This window comes from Natator depressus, chromosome 7, assembly GCF_965152275.1.
Source record: "Natator depressus isolate rNatDep1 chromosome 7, rNatDep2.hap1, whole genome shotgun sequence".
Taxonomy (NCBI): Eukaryota; Metazoa; Chordata; order Testudines; family Cheloniidae; genus Natator; species Natator depressus.
Window position 1 is genome coordinate 26,799,073 of NC_134240.1, and position 25,005 is coordinate 26,824,077.

General features: G+C 38.5%; 1 protein-coding gene and 1 long non-coding RNA gene across 5 annotated transcripts in view; one reads left to right on the top strand and one right to left on the bottom strand.

The window, feature by feature from the left end:
• LOC141990504 (uncharacterized) overlaps nucleotides 1–20,831 on the top strand; it is a 61,991-nt gene extending 41,160 nt beyond the window's left edge. Inside the window, exon 3 of the long non-coding RNA XR_012640198.1 lies at nucleotides 20,664–20,831. This is a non-coding gene — a long non-coding RNA (uncharacterized LOC141990504). The remainder of the gene's footprint in view (nucleotides 1–20,663) is intronic.
• The window catches only part of CACNA2D3 (calcium voltage-gated channel auxiliary subunit alpha2delta 3), an 869,947-nt gene that overhangs the window by 6,335 nt on the left and 838,607 nt on the right, over nucleotides 1–25,005 (bottom strand). For all 4 annotated transcript variants that reach the window (XM_074957772.1, XM_074957774.1, XM_074957773.1 and 1 more), the window contains one exon: nucleotides 20,967–21,078. In XM_074957772.1, coding sequence (XP_074813873.1) covers nucleotides 20,967–21,078 — 112 coding nt within the window. The remainder of the gene's footprint in view (nucleotides 1–20,966; nucleotides 21,079–25,005) is intronic.

A 25,005-nucleotide genomic window follows, 5' to 3' on the forward strand; every position in this document is an offset into this window, starting at 1 on the left:
GAAAGTTTTAAATAAATGCAATCCCAAAGGAGGAAAAATGCAATTTCCCAGTTTATCCATTCCAGGAACTGAAACAACCCAGTCCTATGTTTTCTGGAAACAATATTTATATTATTATATCTGTAAAATTGGCTCAAAAAAAATCTGAAAGCAGGTACTCAAAAGTGTTGATATCATTACTGTTCATTTGAATAACTCTGTTTTGGCGGGAAGGGGGCGTCACTGCTTTGTCCAACTTGAGTTCTCCTTCTGAATCTCAAATTTCTTTTGTGGATTGCCCCCATTTTGAAGCCCTCCCAGGGACTCTTAGACCTGTAGGAAAACATGCATCTTATGTCCAGGGCAGTTGGGGCTTACAGTTGACATTTCATGAAAGGTGGACATATTTGCCATTTATTTCTTCCTCCTCTGGGGTGTTATAATGACTGTGCAGTAGAGAATATTGCTTGTTTTAAAAAAATTCCTGAACTTTTCCTGTAACTTCAGCTAGTAGAAATAAAGCAGGAAGAGCTTTAAGGCAAAAGTGAGCCTACAGCTGGTAGCCATGGTCCTGAGTAGATTTCTACATGAGTTGCTTCTCTAGAAAGTCAGAAGCTGTAAAGACTGTTAGGAACAAAAGACACTTAAGGATGGAGCTGGTTGGGAATTTTTTTGACATTAATACTTTTTGTTGGAAAATGCCAAGTTGCTGAAACTGAAATGTTTCAGAGGAACATGCCAGTTTTGTCTAAACTTTTGTTGAGAAAAGTTTCTTGGGTCTAGGATGGAATTTTCTGGTCAAAACCAGAGAGCCAGGCCAGATGGTTAATAGCCTGGTGGTTAGGGAACCCACCTGGGAGAACCAGATTCAAGTCCCTGCTCTGAATCAGGCAGAGTGGGGACTTGAACCTCACTCTCCCATCCCTAACCACCAGGCTATTGGCTCTTCTGGTGTGTGTGTATATGTGTCTAGTCTGTCTGTCCTCCACTCCCTCCCCCCCACCCCCCCAAAAAAACCAACTTTGACAAGTCCTGATTTTGTCCCACTGTAGAATGGGAAAATGTTTTGAAAACTCAAACATTTTTGTGGATGAGAAACACATTTCCCCCTTAGCTTTACTTAGGAATACTGTTGGACCTGGTAATTTGGTGTATTCATGTATATGTCTGAACTGAAAGAAACTCTATGCAATATATTTACAAGGTACCCAGTATTAGGTTAATCTGAAACGTTATATATTAATATATATTATATCTTTACAAGGTATCGAGTATTAAGGTTAGTCTGTCACCAGTGGGGGATTAATTATTTTGCCGCCCCTAGGCCCTGAAATAATTGCCGCCCCCTGCCCCATATGAACTTGTTTTAGTTTTTGTACAAATTCGTTCGAATCCACTGGTAGCTGTTTCCTGAGGCAAGCCTAGGTGGAAGGGGGGAGAAGCCGAGCGGTGGCGCGCCAAGGGGAGGAGCGGCAGTGGAGTGGAGGTGAGCTGGGGCGGGAAGCGGTTCCTCTGCCCCCGCCCCGGGCTACTTGCTGCGGCCCTCCCCGTGCCCCCAGCTCACCTCCGCTCTGCCTCCTCCCCTGACTGCACTGCTGCTCCGCTTCTCCTCCCTCCCAGCGCTTTCGTGCGGCAAGCCTGGGAGGAAGGGGGAAGGAGGAGAAATGCGGCGCGCCTGAGTGAGCAGGTGGAGCCAGGGATTTGGGGAAGGGTTTGGAATAGGGGGCGGGGAAGGTGTGGAGTTGGGGAAGGGGGGCGCAAGCACCCACCAGCGCCGGGTAAAGTCAGCTGCTATGGCTATTATAAATTTGCCATCCCTGCACATTTGCCGCCGTAGGCCTAGGCCTTGTCGGCGTAGGGAATAATACGCCGCTGTCTGTCACACTGCTCCCACTGACAACATATTGATCTGGTTCCGTTCTCAGTCCAGCACCAGCTCTCAACAGTGAATGATGTGATAATTCCATAGTATAAATAGGATGCATCTCTGTCTATCTTAGGTGTTTTTAACTGCTTGGCACTGTGGCACCTAACTCCGAAGATGTATCTATCCTCCTCCAAAGGCGGTAAGCCTTTGCTTAAACCTCTTTGCCTATTGCTGCACCTCACAGCCCAACTAGTCTGTTCCACAGCAACTGGTGAGTGACAAACACCTTGCAAGATGGCACAGCTGGACTATTTGCACCACTCTACGGGTGCATTCAAATTAAGCTTTGCTTCTTCAGCATGGCCCTGACGCAGGAAAGCCCTTGAACAGATCCTTAAATCCATTCCTGTTCAGAATAGTATTGAAGCACGTGTGAACTGAACTTTAAATATGTGCTTACGTCCTAATTACTTCAATGTTCTGAATCTGAATGCTTTTTTCAAATGGGGCATATTTGAATTCAAGCTTCCTATGATAAAAACAGCTAATGCAATGCTTATGCATGCACTCCTGAAGCTACTAAGATATTTTTTCCTTGAGGAAACTTAATACATGTTGTCTATCACAGGCAGTAAATTCATCCAATATAGACTTGTAGAAAATGAAGATAGAAGTTTTCGATTTAGTGAGATAACCTTTAATTTATCTTTCTTTACCCATTTGTTTTTGTGTGTGTGCTTCAAACAAAATTTTCTCCCCCACAATTCTCTAACCTAATCCTGAAATGAAGCTGCAATGCTGAATGTGTGTCTTTACCAGCCATAAACAAAGGATTAGAATGTGGTCATCAGATCCAGGTGAGGAACGTAGGTTGAGTAAAGCTGAGTGAGTAACTTGGGAATAATAATTTGTTTGATCAATTTAGTCTGCTTTTCTATGTGTGGAACATTCACCAACAGATGACTTTTTTTTTCAATTGATGCTATTCAAAACCATCTCATGGATTTTGGGGGTCTTTTAACCTTATGGGATTGACCTCAAACAAATTTTCTGCAGGTATTCACTATTCAAGCTGCACTGATTAGCAAGTCATGTGGTATCATTTCCACCCTCAAACCGGATAAGCATGCAAGCACTCCCAGAATTAATACTTGCATCTAAGTTTAAAATTCAGTTTCCATGGTTATATGCTCATGTGACTTTGACATTCACTTTGAACGTTCATGCCAGTGACTCTCAATAGCTTGACCAGAGAATACAAAAAGGTGCATGAACACAATCAGAGTAAAGTCATTTAAAAACTGAAATAGTCAACCAAAATGTTTTGCAGTGTATGCCAAGCTCTAGTTGTGAGGGAGAAAAAACTCCAACAAAAATATCTCCAATGAGCTGTAGAGGAAAATACAGAAAGTTGCTGACAAAGTAACAAAAATGGTGCCAGCTGTCAAGTGGGCTCCTCAGAGAGTCTCCAAAGTCTAGATTTCAAAGAGTATTTCTGAGTCACCTGCTGGGTTAGGCTGTCATTTATGTCACCAGCAATATGGGAGCCAAATATCAGTGATGGATTACAGGTTTTATTGAATTTTTTTTTACTGGTTTAACAATCAAAAAGATTATCTCTGTTTAATATTTATGGTGCATGTTTCATGTTTAAAGAGGAAAGGCTCTTTTCAAGTTAAGTAATGTAAATCTTTTAGTTGGAGACTTTTGCTTTACAACAGTATCATCATCCTCAATTGCCATCCACGACAAGCGAATATTAGTTTTGATAGTGTTAGCACACAGAGAGCCTTACACGCTTCTTCATGCATAAAACATCATGAACTCCCTTGTTATACTGAAGCCACATTGAGTCAATAGAAACCTTAGTAATCATTCTACCCATCTTTCATCCACCGTGGAACTGGTTTGGTTTATTTACAGTGTAGATCCAGAGGCTCAATGCAGCCTTGTAGAGGAAGTGTATCTTCACTCTGCTTTTACAAGGAAAGGTGGGGAAAGAAGACGTTAAGCACTTCAAAAGGAAATGGGGGGAGAGCAAGAGAAAAGAAAATCTAAACTATTTTCTTGCTCTAGCCAAAGAGGAAATAGGGCTCAAAGGCAGAATGGCATGAAATTCACTATTTTGATTCACAGAATCATGCACCGATTTTTTTCACACTCTAAGTTTTTCTTTTTTAAGCGATTTTGGCAACAGAAAAAGAGGGTGTTCTTTGCTAAAAAAAAAATGGACCCACATTTTTTGCTTGGAAATAGGTAATTTTTGCTCACAAAATGCACTTTGGTAAAAGTTTCCATGAAAATGAACCCATTTTCAAGAGTGGAATGAGACTAAAAAAAAAATCTATTTCAAGCAGTTTTGCATCTTTAATGATATTTTATGAATTGCTGCTTTGAGGGGCATCTTAATAAGACACAGTTTTAATAAGTTAGTAACTTTACTTCATTCTTTGAAGTTTCAATATGGTGTGTGTGTTGCTATGGAGCTGTGGCAGACATCTGAACTACTACATTGGGTCTGTTAATGGTTGAATTTCAAGACTTTCAAGTGATATGCTAGAATTTAAATCTGAATTTCTTACTTTCAGGCATACATAATTTTTTAATCATGTTGTTTACCACTACTAAATGTCTATGTACAATCCTAATTTATGGACATAATTTCTAAATGGAAATGTACTCATTGCTGAAGAAAATTTTCACATTGTAGAGATGGTGGCTACTTGGAATCACCATAAATGTCACAGGGTGCTTTACAAAATATAAAATAAGGTTCATGTCCTGTCCCAAACAGCTTAATGTGCACAAAAATTTGCCTCTATTACATCCATGAACATTCCACTCAGGAAAATGGGCACATGTGTAACAAGGCAGAATTTGGCCCTTTTTCTTTTGCAGCACCCTTAGATATGAGGCTGCTATGTTTTGCAAAGTAATGATTAAGGGCTAGTTCATTGGGAATGGCAACCATGCAGTGTGCACCAGTCAAGGGCTCACCTGATTCTGCTGTTGGTCACTGCTTATCATTGCCTTATGATAACTTACTGAAGTCACAAGGGGCCAAAACATAGCTCATGATCATTGTGGGCTGTTTTTTTTTTTTAAGTGATTCAATACTACTAGAAGGCTTCAGCTTTCCTTTCCCAAAATACGTGGACCACAAGAGACACTATTGAGCTCATTAGAAATCAAATATGAAAAAGAAGTGTGTTCAGTCCAGCTAAGCTAATTGAACCTTTAAGTTATTTACTTTCTACTGTTTAAGTAAAACATCTCCTGCTAAAGGGAAATCAATATTATTATTAAACAGTTTGTATTTACATGCCGGCAAGATAATCCATTTCAGTTTGTTCCTTTATAGCATCTTATGTATAATGCATACTAAGCTCATAGGCCCCAAGTTCTCCTACCATTTAAAAAGCCACTGGAGAGGAACACATACCTACAAACAAATCCAGGTGGTTAAGGAAACTACATGTTCAATGCAGCATACTTTGTATGGGAGTGAAAATGGGCCAGACATCAGTATGAACAGAGGACAGGGCCAGAATAGACCACACGGGCCCAGGATTCACAGGAATCCCTGGTCCCATACCCCATGGATTCCTGGTCAACTGCACATAAATAAAAACAACGAGGAGTACTTGTGGCACTTTAGAGACTAACAAATTTATTTGGGCATAAGGTTTCGTGGGCTAAAACCCACTTCATCAGATGCATGAAGTGGAAAATACAGTAGGCAGAATATATATACACAGTACATGAAAAGATGGGAGTTGCCTTACCAAGTGGGGGGTCAGTTCTAATGAGACAGACTGACCCCGCCACTTGGTAAGGCAACTCTCATCTTTTCATGTACTATGTATATATATTCTGCCTACTGTATTTTTCACTTCATGCATCTGATGAAGTGGGTTTTAACCCACGAAAGCTTATGCCCAAATAAATTTGTTAGTCTCTAAGGTGCCACAAGTACTCCTCGTTGTTTTTACAGACTAACACAGCTACCACTCTGAAACCTGCACATAAATACTTTCTCTCCTCATTCTTTTTAGGCTTCTGATGGCTTTTTACAGCCATGCTGCCATTTGCTGGTGGACAGTACCAGTGCTATATGACCCTTCTCCACCAATGAGGTCCATAAATCATATAGGAGAGGTAATACAACACCAAACAGCTTTAAAAAAATCCCTGTCTTTTACATAGCTCTCTTAGGAGAAGGAACATACAAATATAGAGCAGCTGTCCTGCTGCTCCCAGAGCCCCCTCTCCCTCCCACCTTTAGGGGGGTGTATGGAGGCTACAAAGTGTTTAAGGAACCTAGCTGAATGATGAATATGGGTCTCTGAGGACACTTATGGAACAGGACAATATTTGCAGAACATGTGTGAATTTAAAGATAGCTGTATCCCTCCTCTAGTCCACCTTCTGGAGTGGAAGATATTTTTCTGTGTCGTTCTGGGGGCACCTGAGTATATAACTAGCTTTGGAATCAATTAGACTCATTTAAATAAAATTCTGTATACCTACTGCCCATAAGTAAAGTGAATTCTCTTCTTGTGCATCACAGGAATATTGCTGTTTCATGCATTGCTTTTCAGATCACACTAGCTTTTTAGGGGCATTTTACAAGCAACTGTTACCTTCTAGAACTTTTTAAAAGTGGATATCATTATGTTATTCTGTGCTAATGATAACAGATGCTATACAGTAGAGTATGTGGTAACAATGAACACATGGGTTATATGGGGTTTGAATTCCATTAATATTTGAAATGTCTGCACAGATTTGTATTTAATCTCATGTTCCTGGACATTTAGTTTGATTTAAGAAAAAACTAATTTCCAGATACCTGTTTTTCATTTTGTCTCCATCTATAATCATTGTAGGAAATGTTTGACACTAGTGCTCAGTGCTACAATGATGATAGGGGTGTATACACCCAGGGGTGTTGGAACTAGGGGTGCTGCCACATCCCCTGGCTTGAAGTAGTTTTCACTACATACAGGGTTTATAGTGCAATGGCTTTCAGCATCCCCACTATAAAAATTGTTGCAATGCTACTGCATATACCTAGATCCAAGTTTTGACTGTGTGGATGTATACCTCCCAACACACATGCATCCACATAAGTCACCATTCTCCTAGTAATCAGTACTCATACCATTTTTGTTCTGGGTCATGTATACAAGCTCTGCTGGATGGATTAGCTATGCTATCACGGGGAATAATATAATGTGTAAAGAGTAAAGGGGTAAGTGGATCCACACTGAAAAAAATATTTAAACTTGTTTAACTGATATTAGCAACTGAAATGCATATTAGGGCACCTTAAAAAGTGGCCTGAATTTCAGAGGTGCTGAGCACCAGTAGCTCTCATTTGCTTCATTGAGAGTTTTGATTCTTCAGCACCTCTGAAAAATCAGGCTATTTTTTCCAGGCACTTAAATGTGGATTTACATTGCTAACTTCAAGCACCCAGGGCATAAGATTTTTAGTTATTACTTTGGGATTTCATTTCATATCTGTCAGGTTTTGATCTTTCCTATTTTTGTTTTAAGTAAAATAAAATAATAAAAAAAAACCCACACACATACATCAGGGTACAGTAAATGGAAAATGTTGTACAATCTACACTCAAATAGCTGTTACTCACAACATAACTGACAGTTGCATATATCCAACTTTAATGGTCTGGAACAAACTATACCCATTCAACTGAACTGTAGATATCCGTTGTTCTGGTTTCCAAATCACATCATGTGTTTTCCAGGCTGCCGGCTATCTTTCCAACCCACATTTCTCTCACTTATCCATTTTTAAATGAATGAAATGTCTATACTGCAAGCATAAATTAGGTTGTTTAGGATTTTTAAATAAAATATGAAATAGAGAACGGAATATTTTTATAATACATGTGCCAACATCATCATTTTGGAGTGCTTGAACTTTTAAACTAGATGAAAAAAACCTGTTGTTCTTTGACACAAAAAGACAGTTCTGAGGCCTGATCCTGCAGCGTGAACCAGACAGGCGAACTCCTGCTACAGCAGGGCTCTGCATGGGTATAAGCATTCACCCATTCAGACCAGATTGCAGGATTAGGTCCTTAAATGAATGAGACAGATATCACTGAGAAATGTTACCCACCCATTTCAACAGGTGGGGGAATCGGATGGGGCCGGCAGTGAAAGAGGATAGCCCCAGCAATGAGGGAGGGAGACACTCACTGAGGGACAACAGGTGGCCCCTCCACCCCTTGGAGTCTTTGGCACCCATTAGTCAGTTGGGGGAAAGGCCAGCATCCCCCAGCTCCAGCGATTTAACCTGGAGCAGGAGCCAGGTGGAGCCTCTTTTATCTCTGTTCCAGCAGGCAATGTCTATACAGGGCAACAATGGATAAATATAGGAAGACTTGCCCATAGGAGAGATTTCTTCCAAACTATCGGGTGTCACTTTTGAAATGCAGGAGGCAGGATAATTCCCTCTAACCTCTTCCATGCTGCAGAAAGACATTTTCTTTGTAATGAGGAAAATAACCACCGAAGGCAGTTGAGGAATTTTATAGACAAATGATAAAAGTACAATTGAGTGACCTTGTGTTTACTGATGATGTTGTCCTGCTCAGTTCAACACAATGCTTAATGGAAGAAAAGACCCAGTTTTTGGCAGACACAGGAAAACAAGTTGGTTTGTTCATCAACCATGGGAAGACAAAATATATGGCTACCAGTGTTTCAAAAGCAATCATCTGAGTTGACAGGGAAACATTAGAAGAAATAAATCCTACTTGTCTGGGGAGCAAGATGTGCTACGATGGTGGCACCATGCCAGATGTCAAACATTGAATATCAAAAAGGGCAAACAACTTTCAGAAATTGGAAAAGAATTGGAAAAGTAGCATGAATGGCACTGATACAAAAATATAATTTTTTAACAATGACATCATGTCTGACCTCTATGGAGCAGAGTCATGCAAATCCACAACAACAATTGATAAGAAGTTAAACTCATTCCAAAGCAATGCCTATTGAAGATTTTCAGAGTCCACTGGAAAGAGTTTATGACAATATCAGAAATTGTAAATGGAGCACACCAGCTTCAAGCTTCAAACATGGCAAGAAGACATATTTAGGACACAATTTAAGGAAGCCACCAACATGACTTCCACATCAAGTGATAACACAGACACCAGCTGGAGAGAGAAAAAGAGGGCCACCTAGAGAAACATTACATAGAACAATAGAGAAAGAAGCTAAATCCATCAGCATGACATTCAGAAGCCTGACCAGACCAAAATTGCTGGATGACCTATGCCCCTGAGGGTGTTGAAGAAAGAATTAAAGAAAGATCACATGCCTGAGATTAACAAGAATATTGTATATCATATTGTATCCAGACAAACCTATAGTTTCTTTTAGTTTACAAAATAATTTGCCCTGCACAACTGTGAAGTTTAAGGATGAACTTGTTTTCCTTAGTTAAAGGCTACTAACTGTTTATAAAACTCACAGCCTTTGTTATGCAGAAATGATGAAAACCCAGATGCATAGGTCACATTTGCATTAAATCAATCAGACTGCTCTAATTCAGTGCAATGATTTATTATTAACTGAAATAAATCTCTTCATAACTCTAAGGACTGTTCATAACAATGGCTGACTTTAAAAATTCACTGGAACATTTTCTAGTTTTAATCAATGTTCTTAATCCAAATATTTTATTTGTCAAAAGAATTCAATATAATCATACCAGTTTCAATTATTTTGGTAATTTATTTCATAATACCTATCAGCAAGTATGTCTCTAACAATATAGACAACAAAAAAGTTTTCCCCAGGAGTAGAGAGTTAAAGAAACCCCTACCACAATGCAGTTCCTGTTTCTCTGTTATGCTTTTGTTGGGTGCCTCAGTCTAGATGTGTCACACATGCCAGCTGGGCACATCTTGGGGGAAAACTCTGTCCCGCTGGTCTCCGACACATACCTCTGTCTCCCCCTGCTCCCCACCCCCAACCTCGAGCCCAGGGATTCAGAGGGAGAAACAGCTTGATGCTGGGTCCTGGGTCTGTACAGAGTTTCCTGCATGATGTCTCATTTCTTCAGGACGTACTGGGAACTGCAGCTGCCAGGAACCCTCCAGCTTCCTCTTCCTCTCCCCCACAGCAGTGTCCTGTATTTGTGAGCTGGAGAGTTGGACTCTGCTGGATCCAGCAGCCCCTAGTGGTGGCCAACAGTTCTGCAGCACCAATTCTGCCTGGGAAAATGAAATTCTGCGCAGAACATTAATTCTGCGCAAATTATGCAGGGGGAAGCTTGTCCCCCATGCAACAAAATGTGAAGCCTGTTCACAATTGCAGATCCTCTATGTCTCTAGTGTCCCAGCACCCACATCCCTCTTCCTTAGGAACATGGTTGTATACATCCAACCCGTTTAAACTCCTAACCATGTACCTTTGACTTTTGTGGGATATGTGAGTACACATTATTCCTGCAAATAAGTGAACAGACAATCAGTATTTCAGACACAACAGACACATTTACTTCATCATTAAAGAGAAACACATTAGGGCTTTGTTACTGAAAAGTTATTGAGCAATGTGCTTAGTTTTTAAGCATGTAAGGAACCTACACCTAGAGTCCGTGTTATACGTGGGGAGTCAGTCCACATGTTCTAAACTACAGAATTAAAAGGTGTTTGTTCAATTAATATTATTGCTGAGGTATTTCCATTTAAATGTCTTTCACATCTCTGTACTGTAATATAAGACCAGATCTAGGACACCTTCTATGCTGTAAGTTGGTAACCTTGACAATGCACAAGAGGTGTTTAGACACATGCTAATAAGAAAAATTTCCCAGTCACAAAAAGAAATAGTGCATTAAGAAAGGAATTTCCTTCTTAAGTTCACAAAATGCCCTTTGAAATAGATTGTCATGGTCAGACATTTTATTTAGATATTAAGTATACAATGTTTCAAGCAGTTTCTATTTGACCCACAGTGCTCATTTAATTCACTGGCTTTCGAAGCTAAGCAAATGGAAGGAGAATCACAGTTAACAAACATAGATTTGTATGGCTTTGACAGTTCAATAGGCAGCCTCAGATATATTATCTGAACAAGTGACAAAGAGATGTCTTGGCAGGACTCAGATGCCTCTTGGCAGGATGTGACCAAGGACACAAACGTGAACTGAGAAAAGAATACAAAAATATAATGAAAATCAAATGCTATCTTTAAGGTAAAAGGTTGTAAATAAGCAGCTACTATGATACTGAATCCCATGAACAAATAAAAAAGTTCCAAAATGTTTTATGTTGAAATCTTTCATCTGTTTTTAAAAATACAGATTGGAAACTGTCCAAGGGATTGTGAGGCTAATAACTGACAAGTAGACACCTGTCTGCTAATTTATATATGTGCTGCCTTATTTCATATTACTATTTTCTTTTCAAAACATAGCAACTTACTTCATTTCCTGCACTAGCCATTCAAAATATGTTATCAAAGGGTAAAGATAAAATTAGCTACACATTAACTTTAAGTTCCACCTGCATGACAAAGGTTATCATCTCTGTTGCATTTGGAAAGAAGAGGAAGTTATCTCACTTTACAATTGGAGGAAACTTGGCTAATACTCAGTAGAGGAATGTACAGTATGTACAGTAAATACAAAGCCTTGGCATAAACAGACTTTGCAGTTTAGATTGGATAATTTGATCCATTTTATAAGGAGAAAAGAAGAAAAATTTTCTGTATGGAATCAGCTACAAGTTTCATTTTTGGCTGCCTTAATAATGATCTTGGAAATACTATATTTTTATTGGTCAGTGTCGGTAAACATCGATTTCACCGCATACACACACACAAACCAACAAAAAAAAATATTTCCATTGACATAATCAAAATTTACAGCGAGGCTAAGAAAGAAAAATGGTGCTTGAGAACTTACTAGTTTGATTTAGGGATATTTACTTTGTATATTTTCATATGAGATGTTGACAACTTGTGTTTTAACAATTATTAAGCTTTAACTTTTTGAATCTCAAAGTCTACAGTAATTTAATATGTGTACTGTCTGACTCCCCCATAGTCATTCCCACAACTCTAAAAATTTAAATGGATAAAAATGTTCAAAATCCTTAAAAATAAACTAACATTATCCATTAAAGTTTTTTAAAAATTAAATAAATTCAGTTAAGCCTACTTAAGAACCTTCTTATTATCCTGCAGTTGCTCTACCTACAATACATCCCCTGACATCTATGAGGGTTCTGCATGAGCAATGACTGTAAAATCAGGCAGATTTGATTCTGGAAACCATTGTTCCAGAGGACAGCATTCCTATATCTTCTTTAGGGTCTGAAACACAGATCTTTCCTACTGGAGAGAGTTTTTGGTCAGTGGGCCTTTATTTATGGCTCCCTGGATAAAATCCTGTGATTCACTGATATACAGATAAGAAAACAGTCATTATATTTTCATCTTTAGCAATTTTTAAAGATATCACTGAGATACAGATATCATCCTGTACCTACAGTTTGTAAAAATAAACATTTAATGAAATTATAAAAAAAAAAAACATCAACTAATCCAAAACCCTAACAACTACAAAGGATAAAGTAACCTTAAGAGTCATTAGTTCCATTTTACAAACAGAATTGCTACTTGGATTAGAAAATACATTTTTCACCCCATAACTCGGTATTAGTATTGCTCTAATTTATATATTATTACTTCAGTTTGCAATAGGGTGACCAGACAGCGAGTGTGAAAAATCAGGACGGGGGTGTGGGGTAATAAGAGCCTATATAAGAAAAAGACTCAAAAATTGGGACTGTCCCTATAAAATCGGGACATCTGGTCACCATAGTTTGCAAGTTAAAAAATAAACAAACAAAAGAACTATGCACAAACCCATTAGCAAGCCATTGAACCCCCTTTTTAAAGGACCTCAGGTCAGATTCTCATTTACACTAAGGCCACTTTACACTGTTCTGACGGCCAGGTCAGTGTCAAGGGGGTCTAATGTAAATGAAATCTTACCCCTTGATCTCCACAATGAATTCCTGTTGAAGTGTGCAAAATGCTGAGCTCATCCTGCAAAGTCAATGCTCATTCAAGTCAATGTAAGTTAAAGGTGATTAGCCCATTTTTTTTATCATTTCCACCACCACCAGTGAGAAACGTAGGTATGACACATCTGCTGCTCAGCTTGAACACAGGTCAAAACCATTCATTTGTCTGTCAGATATTACCCACACACTAGAGTATACTTGGCATGGCTGCTGAAAAAGCAACTACATAAAACATACAATGTAACATCAACTATAAGGAGTAGTTGCTTTTGCCCATGGGCCTTTAAGATGAATACGGTAAAATGAATAACAACCAAAACTACTTCTGAAGGGTGATTGTATTTTACCGCCCAACCCACTCCTGGAATCCATGGGGAGATCCTGATATATGAACAGGGAAGAAATTGGGCCTTGGTGTTTTGCTTGTTTTATGTGGCAAGCTGATTTGTTTAGAAGTAAACTAACTCCATCTGAAAAGGCAAATTATTATTTATTCTATGGAAAATTGAATTGCATATTTATTTACACATTTGAAGCAAGATTAAGTACAGCAGTTTAGTAAGCCTCTGCCAAACAACAAATGCAGAAGTGTTTTAGCAAATTATGTTAGATCTCAAAATTGAATGGTTTTAAAATACCATTATATTTTTAATGCTATAAATTGTACTACTCATGTTGAGTACAATCTGAATCTAAGTTGTGTTATTTATCTGATCACTGCTGAATAAGCACATTCTTTGGACAAATCTTAAATTTGCTATTAAAAAGCTGCACAAAGAGCTGTGTGATCTCCAAATTAACTAGAATTCCAATCTCATTTACCTGTTTCTATGTGTAAAAAGCAGCAGAAAACACTATCCCTTAAAAACAGCAACAACAACAACTTGCCTTGGTTGGCTCCCTGGTGATCTGCAAGTTGGATAGCTGTGTATTTCTTCCCTTATGACATGGAACATATTGGTGTACATCAGGGGCTTAGGCAGGGTTTAGTTTATTCACATTTTAGGTGGCCATGTATACAATATAGCTGTTATTCAATGCAGTAACTCCTATGAATGTAAACAGTAATTGTGCTTGCAGTGTATGAACACTTGTGCTTAAGTCCTACTGAAGTCACACACATACTTAACTGCTTTCCTGAATTGGGATGGGTACAGGCACGTTTACATGGTTTCCTGGTGAAAAATAGCAAAAATAGCAGGGCTGTTGATTAATCGCTGTTAACTCATACGATTAACTCAAAAAAATTCATCTCGATTAATCACAATTTTAATCGCACTCTTAAACAATAGAATACCAATTGAAATTGAACAACTATTTTTGGATGTTTTTCTATATTTTCAAATATATTGATTTAAATTACCACACAGAATACAAAGTGTACAGAGCTCACTTTATGCTATTATTTTTATTACAAATATTTGCATTGTAAAAATGATAAAAAAATAGTATTTTTCAATTCACCTCATTCAAGTACCACAATGCAATCTCTTTATTGTGAAAGTGCAACTTACAAATGTAGATTTTTTTTGTTACATAACTGCACTCAAAAACAAAACAATGTAAAACTTTAGAGCCTACAAGACCACTCAGTCCTACTTCTTATTCAGCCAATTGCTAAGACAAACAAGTTTGTTTACATTTAGGGGAGATAATGCTGCTGGCTTCTTATTTACAATGTCACTTGAAAGTGAGAACAGGCGTTAACATGGCACTTTTGTAGCTGGCACTGCAAGGTACTTACATGTCAGATATGCTAAACATCCATATGCCCCTTCATGCTTCGGCTACCATTCCAGAGGACATGCTTCCATGCTGATGATGCTCATTAAAAAAATAATGTTTAATTATATTTTGACTGAACTCCTTGGGGGGAGAATAGTATGTCCCCTGTTCTGTTTTACCTGCATTCTGCCATGTATTTAATATTATAGCAGTCTTGGATGATGACCCAGCACATGTTGTTCATTTTAAGAACATTTTAAGAAATCCATGCAGATTTGACAAAATGCAAAGAAGGTACCAATGTGAGATTTCCAAAGATAGCTACAACACTCAACCCAAGGTTTAAGAATCTGAAGTGCCTTCCATAATCTGAGAGCGATGAGGTGTGGAACATGCTTTCAGAAGTCTTAAAAGAGCAACACTCTGATGCAGAAACTATAGAACTGGAACAATCGAAAAAGAAAATCAACCTTCTGCTGGTCGCATCTGACTCAGATGATGAAAGTGAACATGTATTGCTCTGCACTGCTTTGGATTATCAAGCAGAACCCGTCATCAGCATGGATGCATGTCCTCTGTAATGGTGGTTGAAGATGAAGGGACATATGAATCTTTAGCGCATCTGGCCCGTATATATCTTACAACACCGGCTACAACAGTGCCATGCAAACATCTGTTCTCATTTTCAGGTGACATTGTAAACAAGAAGCAGGCAGCATTATCTCCTGCAAACTTGTTTGTCTGAGAGAGTGGCTGAACAAGAAGTAGGACTGAGTGGACTTCTAGGGTCTAAAGTTTTACACTGTTTTATTTTTGAATGCAGGGGTTTTTTTGTACATAATTCTACATTTGTAAGTTCAACTTTCATGATAAAGATATTGCATTATTGTACTTGAATGAGGTGAATTGAAAAATACTATTTCTTTTATCATTTTTAGAGTGCAAATATTTGTAATCAAAAATATACCATATATAAAGTGAGCACTGTACACTTTGTATTCTGTGTTGTAATTGAAATCAGTATATTTGAAAATGTAGAAAGCATCCAAAATATTTAAATAAATGGTATTCTATTATTGTTTAACAACATGATTAATCACAATTAATTTTTTTAATCGCGTGATTACTCACGATTAATTTTTTTAATCGCTTGACAGCCCTAAAAATAGCTTTTTTTCTATTTACATTTCTCTTTATTTTGTACCTTAACACTATGCACAAGAAATCCAAATGGAGATGAGAATATTTCCTCAGGATTTTGTCACCGTGCAGTTAGTCTCTTAAACCCAGTCTCTTAAACCCAAATGCTGCAATTGAAACTGATGGGAGTTCTGCCTTTCAAGTCAATAGGAGCAGGCCCAGGCCCTTGACTTGTAGCCAAGTCCAGTGTGTCATAACTGTACCTGAACAAAGTAGGAAAAGGGCCTATTTTTCAAATTAGCATGTATGTGAGGTCTGCCTAATTTGCGCACACAATTTACCACAATTGCATGTGCAAATCTGGTAGCTATGCGTTCAGATGGTTCCATTTGTCTACTCACTAACAGTAACTGCATGCATGCAATTTTGAAAATACAAGGCATAAATCTACTACCCAGGTATTAATCAGAGAAGGTATTTGCTACACATACTAGAATAGGAGATCTCTCCCTGTTCATAAGCCCCTGAATTTATACCAAAATGAATGGTATATCTCTAAGTGAACCTAACAAAATTAGCAGAATTTTAATACAAAATGCCTACAACTGTGGAAAAAATAATTAGATTAGAAAGGATCATTTTATCAGCAGGGATATACTGCAACGGTTTGATACTGGCATGTTTATCAAATTCTAGCACCGTAAATGTTATCTTCCTCTCTAAGTTATAATAATAAACACTTTGCACTTCTAAGAGACCTTTCATCCAAGTAGTTCAAAGCGCTTTATAAACATTAATTAAGTCTCACAATCCCCGTGTGAGGTAGGCAAAGAACATAGCAGAAGCTAGAAAATAATACTGTAGTCAACTGGAATTGAGGTAGAATTGAGGTGGACAGAATTACCTGCATTAGAATTTGGTTAAGTGATTGGGGTAACACCCTATATTTGTGAATAGGGCTGTGAATTACTTAGTAAGCCCTAAATTTAATGTCTAATCTAAAAGACATCACCTCCAAACAGCATAATGTCCCTTAAAAACCACGTTGAGGGCTTTGGGCACTGTGCAGTATTGACTCAGAGGGAAGAGTGTTGCTTACCATTGATAAATCATTATCTCTTTTAAGCAACTATTTCCAGTACTGCAGCTGCTTCTTATTCAGTGGAACATTTAACAGTCTGTCATTTGAGTTTAAAACACAACACTGTGTGCGTGTACGTGTGTGTGTACAAGAAAGAAACAGCTTACTGGAAAATATGAAAACGTTTTATGTAAAAAACCAACATATTCAGTTTTGTACTCTTGTTGACAATCTCAAATGCCCCAAAAATATGGGCTGACTTGTTTTTGATTTCTGTTACAATAACAGATTAATTTAATAATCAGTGGGATATTGAATGACAAAAAATTATTGGTTGAGGCAGCCAAACCCTGACCCTAATGACATTCTTATGTTAATTCTTGTTTTCTTTTAGGCTCCTACTTTCTTAATAAAACCTATATTTTAAAAACATTTTAAACACTGCAAATTGTCCTGAAGAACTATTTCTTTCTTTATAGCAAGTTTACACATATAAGATTATATTATATACATATGCACACATTTAGCGCCTGATCCAAAGCCCACTGAAGTCAGTAGGCATCTTTCTGTTGACTTAAATGGGCTTTCAAACAAGCCCATATAGTTATTTATGAGTGAACAATGTATATATTTGATGTAGTCCCTTTAATATTTGTGATTTACTCACCAGCACTTTGATTTTAATTCACATACCTAATATTCAAATTTATTTTAAAGCTTTATGCAAAGAAATTACAGCCTTTAAATTGGACCCTATCACTCAAGGTCCTGAAGTCCCTTGTGAGTCAATAAGAGTTGACAGCAAGCTATATCATGCAGGATTAGTCATTTGATTCTTGCTTTGTGTATGCTCTATTCACAATCAATATTTGTGCTGAATGACTGTTTTTGTAAGTCAAATAATATTGCTTCATTTCACTAACTGGTTGACCAAAACTTTTACAAAACCGGAGAAAGGCTTGAATGAGTCACTTGTGGTACAAACTTTCTTGCAGTGGAAGAGTGCAATATTTCCAGATTGAATACTTGCGTAAATATCTACGACATTTTCACTTTCCCTAAATGTTCTTGAAAGCAAAAATTGTTCATATGAATGCATGTGAAAATTAAACAAAGGAGTTGGGAATACCACGGGAGTAAATTTGTGATGTATATTCAGCTGAATATTTGCAAATACCTTTTTCCAGTAGCCACCCTGCTCTATTTGTATAAATGTGTAAAATAAATACACTCATTTATGGCCTGATCCATCTCACATTAGAATCAATGGAAAGACTCCCACTGACTCTATGGGAGCTGGATTGAAACCCTTAGCATCCAATCACGTGAAGCACTGAGCACCCTCAAGTCCCACTGAAGGCAGTGGAAGTTGAGGGCACGCAGCACCCTGTAATATTGGACCCTTACTTGCAGCAAATGAGACACCACTCTTAAATTAAGAATATTGAGCAATATGCTTCCTTGTAAAAATATTTACTGTACTGAAGCCATGAAATTGAAAAATGGGTCATTAGATGTAGGTCCACAGAAGGCTCTGGGTCAAATTCCTTAGCTATTCTGTGGGAAAGCTGCTTGGGTTATAGCAAAACATTTGGTAACCAGTGCAGAGTACAATCTTAGATGCACTTTGTAGATTGTTAATGACAGTCAGTGGGTAAATTGCATAACGAAGAGTGTTCCCATGAGAATCTAACAGTTCTTCGGGATTATTTCTCTATGGTTTGCCATTGCTTGTGGAGAAAAATAATGGGTGGCTTGAGAACAGTTGGTAACTAACGTAGATTTGGTTGTGGTGGTTTTTTGTTTTGTTTTGTTTTTTGTTCCACTGTGGAACATAAAATGTTTTTCTATGAAAATCATCTTAGCACATTATTTTTAAAATACTATAATTTTCACTAAACTCAGTTTCCAACTCATTGCTTTCCAAGTTTTGCAGAATTATGTTATTTTTTGAAAGTTATTTCCTTTGCCCTGAAATTACCTACACAGCCTGAAAATCTGGTCCCGTTAAATCAATCTCTTTTTAATGGAATCAAGCCTTTTTGCAATGTTAAACAAAATGTATGTGATAAAGTAATTTGCTGTGCATGCTCTCACTAATCCTCTGAGCAATGATGATAAAGCCATACTGTTTTATTTCTACATTGTTGACATCAAGCATAATATAGTAATATACCAGTAAGTGGTGTTTGCTATGTGGGAACATAATGGCTTGATTTTCTTGAGTTTGTACTTTTCATGCAGTAGGACCTATTGTTACAATGAAAGTGTTCTGCCGGATTAGTTTATAAAATAAGACTACTTCTGTCACCAAAAGCCTTATAAAAAGAGTTGCTCTGACATGACTGCAATAGTTTCTTTATAACTAAATGATAACCAGAAATGAACTAGAAGTGAATACTCATTTTCAGCACGTCTTAAGTCTTCAAAAAGTTATGGGGTGATCAAAATGCACCCCTCAGCCCCAAGTTCTACAATATGATTTGTAGCAGTTCTCATCCTTAATACAAAGGTGTAGCCCACAGGCTACAGGTTCCAGCATGAGATGATATGTCTTGATCCAAGTGGTCTGTGCTCAGATCAATATAGAATATTAAGTTCTGAGACTTGCAATTTCCAACTTTGTAGTAAAGTTGAGTGATGTTGCAATCTTTTGTACTTTATAAAAATTAAAAAGATCTCTTAGGCTTCTGACATGTTATTAATTTGTCCCTAAATATGTTAAAGTGTGGATGCCTCTGGCATACCGTCTGGCTGACCCCCCCACAATAAGTGTGTGAACCAAACACTTGACATTTCACTTGCTAGCTCCAACATAACATTGGCCACATTGCTGTGCTTCACCCTTTACAGTAAGAAAAATACATTTTTCAGATTCAGAAGTTTGTTCACTGTAACTAAACTGCCTTCACAAATGATCACTTTATAAATTATACCTCAGGGATTCACTCACTTTTTTTTTTTAAGATGTTCAGGTTATTACAAAGCATGTGTGTTGAAATGGGTTGAAATGAAAGTTTAGAGTGAAATCCTGCAAAACACCCATTGACTTCAATTGGGCCAGGATTTCACCCTTAGTTACTAACTGCATATTGGTTTAGGATGGAGGAAGAAGGCTATAACAATTTCTGTCTGAACCAAATAAATCAAAGGTGGTAGGAATTTTGATTGTATAGTTCTTCTTGGTATTTCTGTGATAGAAAGGATACTACTGCAAATATTAATGTGTTTTGTGACAATGATCTCTCAGCATACGGAAAGTTAAATTGAACAACAGAAACCATCACTAAGTATACAAAATTAATAAAATCATTTGCATAAACTATACTTCTGTTCAGTAACTGAGCGACATTCTAATGATAATATACTGTTAAGTGACATTTCTTATTATCGATTTAGAGAGACACTAATGCAATGAGCAAGCATATTACTTTTGGGGGGGAAAGTTGGGATGAATTAATTTTCTTTGAAGTTCTTCTTTTAACCCTGGGAAGGACTCATCTACTATCGTAATAGTACAAGCAACCAAGGGATGTCTAATGTGTGCCAGACTTGTCCATTGTCAGCTCAGCTTCCCAGCGCGAAAGCTTGGGAAAAGATCTTTACTCCTCTCCCATGCTTTTCAGCTTAACAACTCCAATATGGGGAGAGTGTTGGAGAGTCAAACAGAACAAACAGATACCACTGCACCAAAAGCCAGTGGAATTCCTACGTTGTTTTGCTTATAGGACAACTAACTGCCTTGACCTTTCATTTGTATGTAAATCAGAAAATAATTCTCCCTTTTTTAGGATATTGCACAAGTCTGGTCTCCAGTCGTTGACCTAAAACTTATACCACTGCAAAGAACTTCTTCATTCACTAGAAGCCTGGACCTACCCAGCATTTTCTGGTACAGTATAATATCTCTTGCTTTAATTTCAGAACATTAACCCTTTATATGACCCCTACACTACTGATAGAAATGGCATCCAGTCATTGATGGATAAGACACACTGTAAAAGCTAGAACTGCATATCCTTCAACATAAACTTAAAAATCTCAGTTTATCTGGTTTGTCACAATCCGTTGCATAAAAAATTGAAAGGGCTTACTTGAAACAGTCATCACAAGCAATGTTTCCCGTGGTCTCCTTTATCGTGCGTTCAGAAACAAATGCTGGATATTCAGTATCACAAGGCTCTAGGGTTTGTTTCAATCTCTGTGCTACAGGCATATAAAAATATCTTAATGTTACTTGGGAAGAACAGGCACACAAAAACTCTCAACAATGTGAGCTACTGTACCAAACAGCTTACAGTGAATGGAAATGTTACTCAGCTTCTGCCACCCTGTGATATTTCGTAGGCAGTGCAAAATGCTTTTTTTTAATTAACAAAAAACCCTTTTAGCTGGGGGATGTAATTTTGTAAGACATAAACCTTATCATAGTTATTTGCGATTTACCCTTAGCCAAGCTAGTTTTCATTTATGGACAAGATCTTGTTTTCACACTATGGATAGACTCAAGCGAAACTAGCTGCTGCTTTTATGTTTCAAGTGTACACATCTACTTTCTAATTCTCCTTAATAATTGTATTTAAATGTATTTGCTGGAGTACCCCTAATTAAGGTACTGTACATTCAATTGAAGTCAGCATATCATTTCTGTGGAGGGTGACCCTCGAGACTTTGCATTGTCTCAGAACTCACAAAGAAAGGACATAGGGACCAAAAAAAAAGAAAAAAAAAAAGATCTCACCAAGAAGGATGCTCAGGTTTTGGGTGTCTTTTATCTCTGGCTTTTTACCTCCCTAACATAATAATACTTAATTTTCCATAGCACTATTCATCCATAGATCCCTCAAAGTGCTTTACATGGGAGGGTAAGTATCACTATTCCCATTTTACAGTTGGGAAAACTGAGGCACACAGCAGTGACATGACTTGTTCCTAGTCAAACCACAGGACAATGACAGAGCTGAGAATGACATGCAGGTCTCCTTACCCCCACTCTAGTGACTTATTCACTGGATCATATTTTACTCCTTATATGTGCAAACACAACCTCTAGACGTATCTTCAACTAATTGCTTTCTGGGGAAACCGGCTATCAATTATGTAAGGATAGATTACACTGAACAGGCTCATGGACTCCACAGTTTCTCCACTCAAGATCGTTTTAGAGCCAATGGTAAGCCTACTGCAGATCAGTCAGGGAATTATTGTAAAGTTGGGTTTGTAAGTCAAAGAAGACAGTAGGATATATCTCTCTGAACTATATTATTTTTACATGCCAAACAAAAACAAATTTTCTCATATGCATCAAACTTAGGCGGGGTATTGTTGGAGGGAGATCAGAAGACAGGAAGAGGGGGAGATTAATATGATATGTCTCATCTTTTTTTATACAGGCACTTAGGCTCCTAAGTCATGTTAGTGGTTTTGAAAACTTTACCTCTGGCCTGGACTACACTACAGAGTTAGGTCGATTGAAAGGCAGCTTATGCAGGGGTGCTGGAGGAATTTTTATAGTAGGGGTGTAGAGAGCTATTGAACCAAACTGTAAACCCTGTGTATAATGGAAACCACTTCAAGCCTGGGGGTATAGCAGCACCCCCAGTTCCAGCACCTATGAGCTTACGTCGACCTAACTATGTAAGTGTCCATACTACAATGGTGCTCCCGCCCATGTAAATTGCCCACTACGTCAACCTAATAACCCCACCTCCATGAGAGGCATAGCACTTAAGTGGGTGTAGTTCGGGTGATGCAGTGTTTATGTTACTTACATCACCTGTTGATGAGGGATTTTTTTGGGGGGGGGGGGGAGAGCCCAAGGCTGGCTACCTTGAGGGACTGAGGGCGGGGAGGAGAGCCCAAGCCTGTCTGACTCCTGGTAAGGCATTAAGTGTGGGAGGAAATCCCTCACTGGGAGGCAGCAAGGCTCAGGCTCTCCTCACCACCCCCAGTCCCTTACCAGGAGGTGGCCGCAGTCCAGGCTGCCAGCCCTGGCACTGAGGCTCCCACCACCAGGGCAGGGGCTAGGGTGTCTCCAGCTGTCAACTCTGGGGTGGGGAGGTTCTGGCTGTCAGTGCCCCACTTCAGTCGGTGGAAGTGCTCCAGGTGAGGACACGTTCCGCTGACAGAAGGAGCTAGTGTGCACATGAGAAACCGCAATAATGATTGCAAGGCTGTACGTCAACCTAACTTAGGTCAACTTAATTTTGGAATGTAGACAAGGCCTCTGTGTCTTGCACCGATGGAACTAATCTGACTCTGTTTTACAGAGTGGGAAATATCTGATCCACAGAAACCTGTGCATCATGCTTCATGAGTAAGATTTACATTTAAATAATTAAGGAGATTTGAGAATTACATTCATTTTACACTAGTTAGGAATTTATGATGGAAAAAATCTTTATAATCAAATGCGTGAAAACTAGAGGAGTGGGGGAATCACCTGACACTGTAGGGTTCTGCCTCTGTTAGGGACCACTTTATTGGGTCTGGCCACCTAGATGAGGTTAACTGACAAGGATCTGCACCATCCCCCCTTTCCTTCCTGTTCTCTCCATTTGGGATGGTGAATACCTGCTGCACCAGAGTGGTTGGTGTGATCCCCACCTATGATTCTGGAGCCCTACTCCCTCATGTCTCAACAGACCTAGGTAACAAAGAGGCTGCCAGAGATTGGAAAGTTTCAGATTTCTCTAGTCCCTTGATTGTGAAGCCCAAGGTTGAGGAAGCCACCTCCCGTTCACAATTCACAAGTGTGAGAGAGGTTACGGGGCTCCGGGATGCAGGTAGAAATATTTCTCCTACCACGAAGTTGATGAGCTGGCAGGTGTTTGGAGCAGGTTTTGTGTCACTAATAATGCACAAAATATACTTGTCATATTTTGGGCAGCAAGGAATTTTACCCTTGGAGGGACTGAAAATCACTGTGATCTATGAGGTATTGTTAAGAAAGGCAAAGGAATTTGTTGCTACTGCATGAGTTCTTTGGTTTTAATTGAGTGAGGTATATACATGTTCACTGTAACTCTCAATAGTACTAATGGGAGCAATGCTGTGGCATCTGAATAAGAACATACCTCAACATTTGCTGTTCGGAATACTTTTTCTTTCATTTGTCTTGGGTAATGGAAGCCAATTTCCAAATGACTGCCAGATCACCAAATTCTAATTAGATAAGCTAGTTGTATAAAAATGATAGCTTTCCAGTGAGCAGGAGCCCTATTCATTAAGGAAATGGAGCAGGTGAAGTGTATAATGACATGGAACATTTTTAGCTAAAACATGAATGAATGTCCCTCATTCACACTGTTGTTATTCAGTAAAGTAATGGTAAACTTTTGGTTGTGGGGCGGAAAATAAAATGGCAAGTTAATAATATTGGTGGTGTTTGGTATCTAGACATACTTACAAACCAAAGCAGGTGTTTACCTACATAGACATTTAACAAAGAGAGGTACTAATTATCAAGTCATCTCTTCAAATGTGATGCATGCACCATTTGGATGGGCTGCATCAGGACTAGAGGTGGTAGGGTGACCAGACAGCAATGTGAAAAATCAGGACAGGGGGTGAGGGGTAAAAGTAACCTATATAAGAAAAAGCCCCAAAAATCGGAACTGACCCTATAAAATCAGGACATCTGGTCACGCTAAGAGGTAGGCAAATAACTGATTTTTTGGTTTTCTGGAAGTTCCAGAAAAATGGAAAAAAAATCAGTTCAAACCAAACCAAAAATGAAAATTCAGAGTTTTTGGTAAATCAAAAACCAGACAGACACAAATTTTGTTTTGGGACAAAAGAAATATTTGGTTTCTGAGCATTTTAAGCCTTTTTTAAAATAAAAACAAAGAAAACCAAAGCAGGGGATGGTGGTCCCCTTAACACAAATGGTTAGGGTACTCACTTGGGATGTTTGAGACCCAGGTTTGAATCCCTGCTCCAGAGCTAGTAATTTGAATTCTTCCCCCATTCCAGGATGGCACCCTTACCACCAAGCTAGGGTATTCTGGGTCTCCCAGTGTCACATGCTGAAGCTGTTCAATTTCGTATAAAATACGTGATTAGTCATTGGGCCAGAGAGAACAAAGCGCTACAGTCTGGTAATTAGGCCACCCAGCTAGGATGATGGAGATC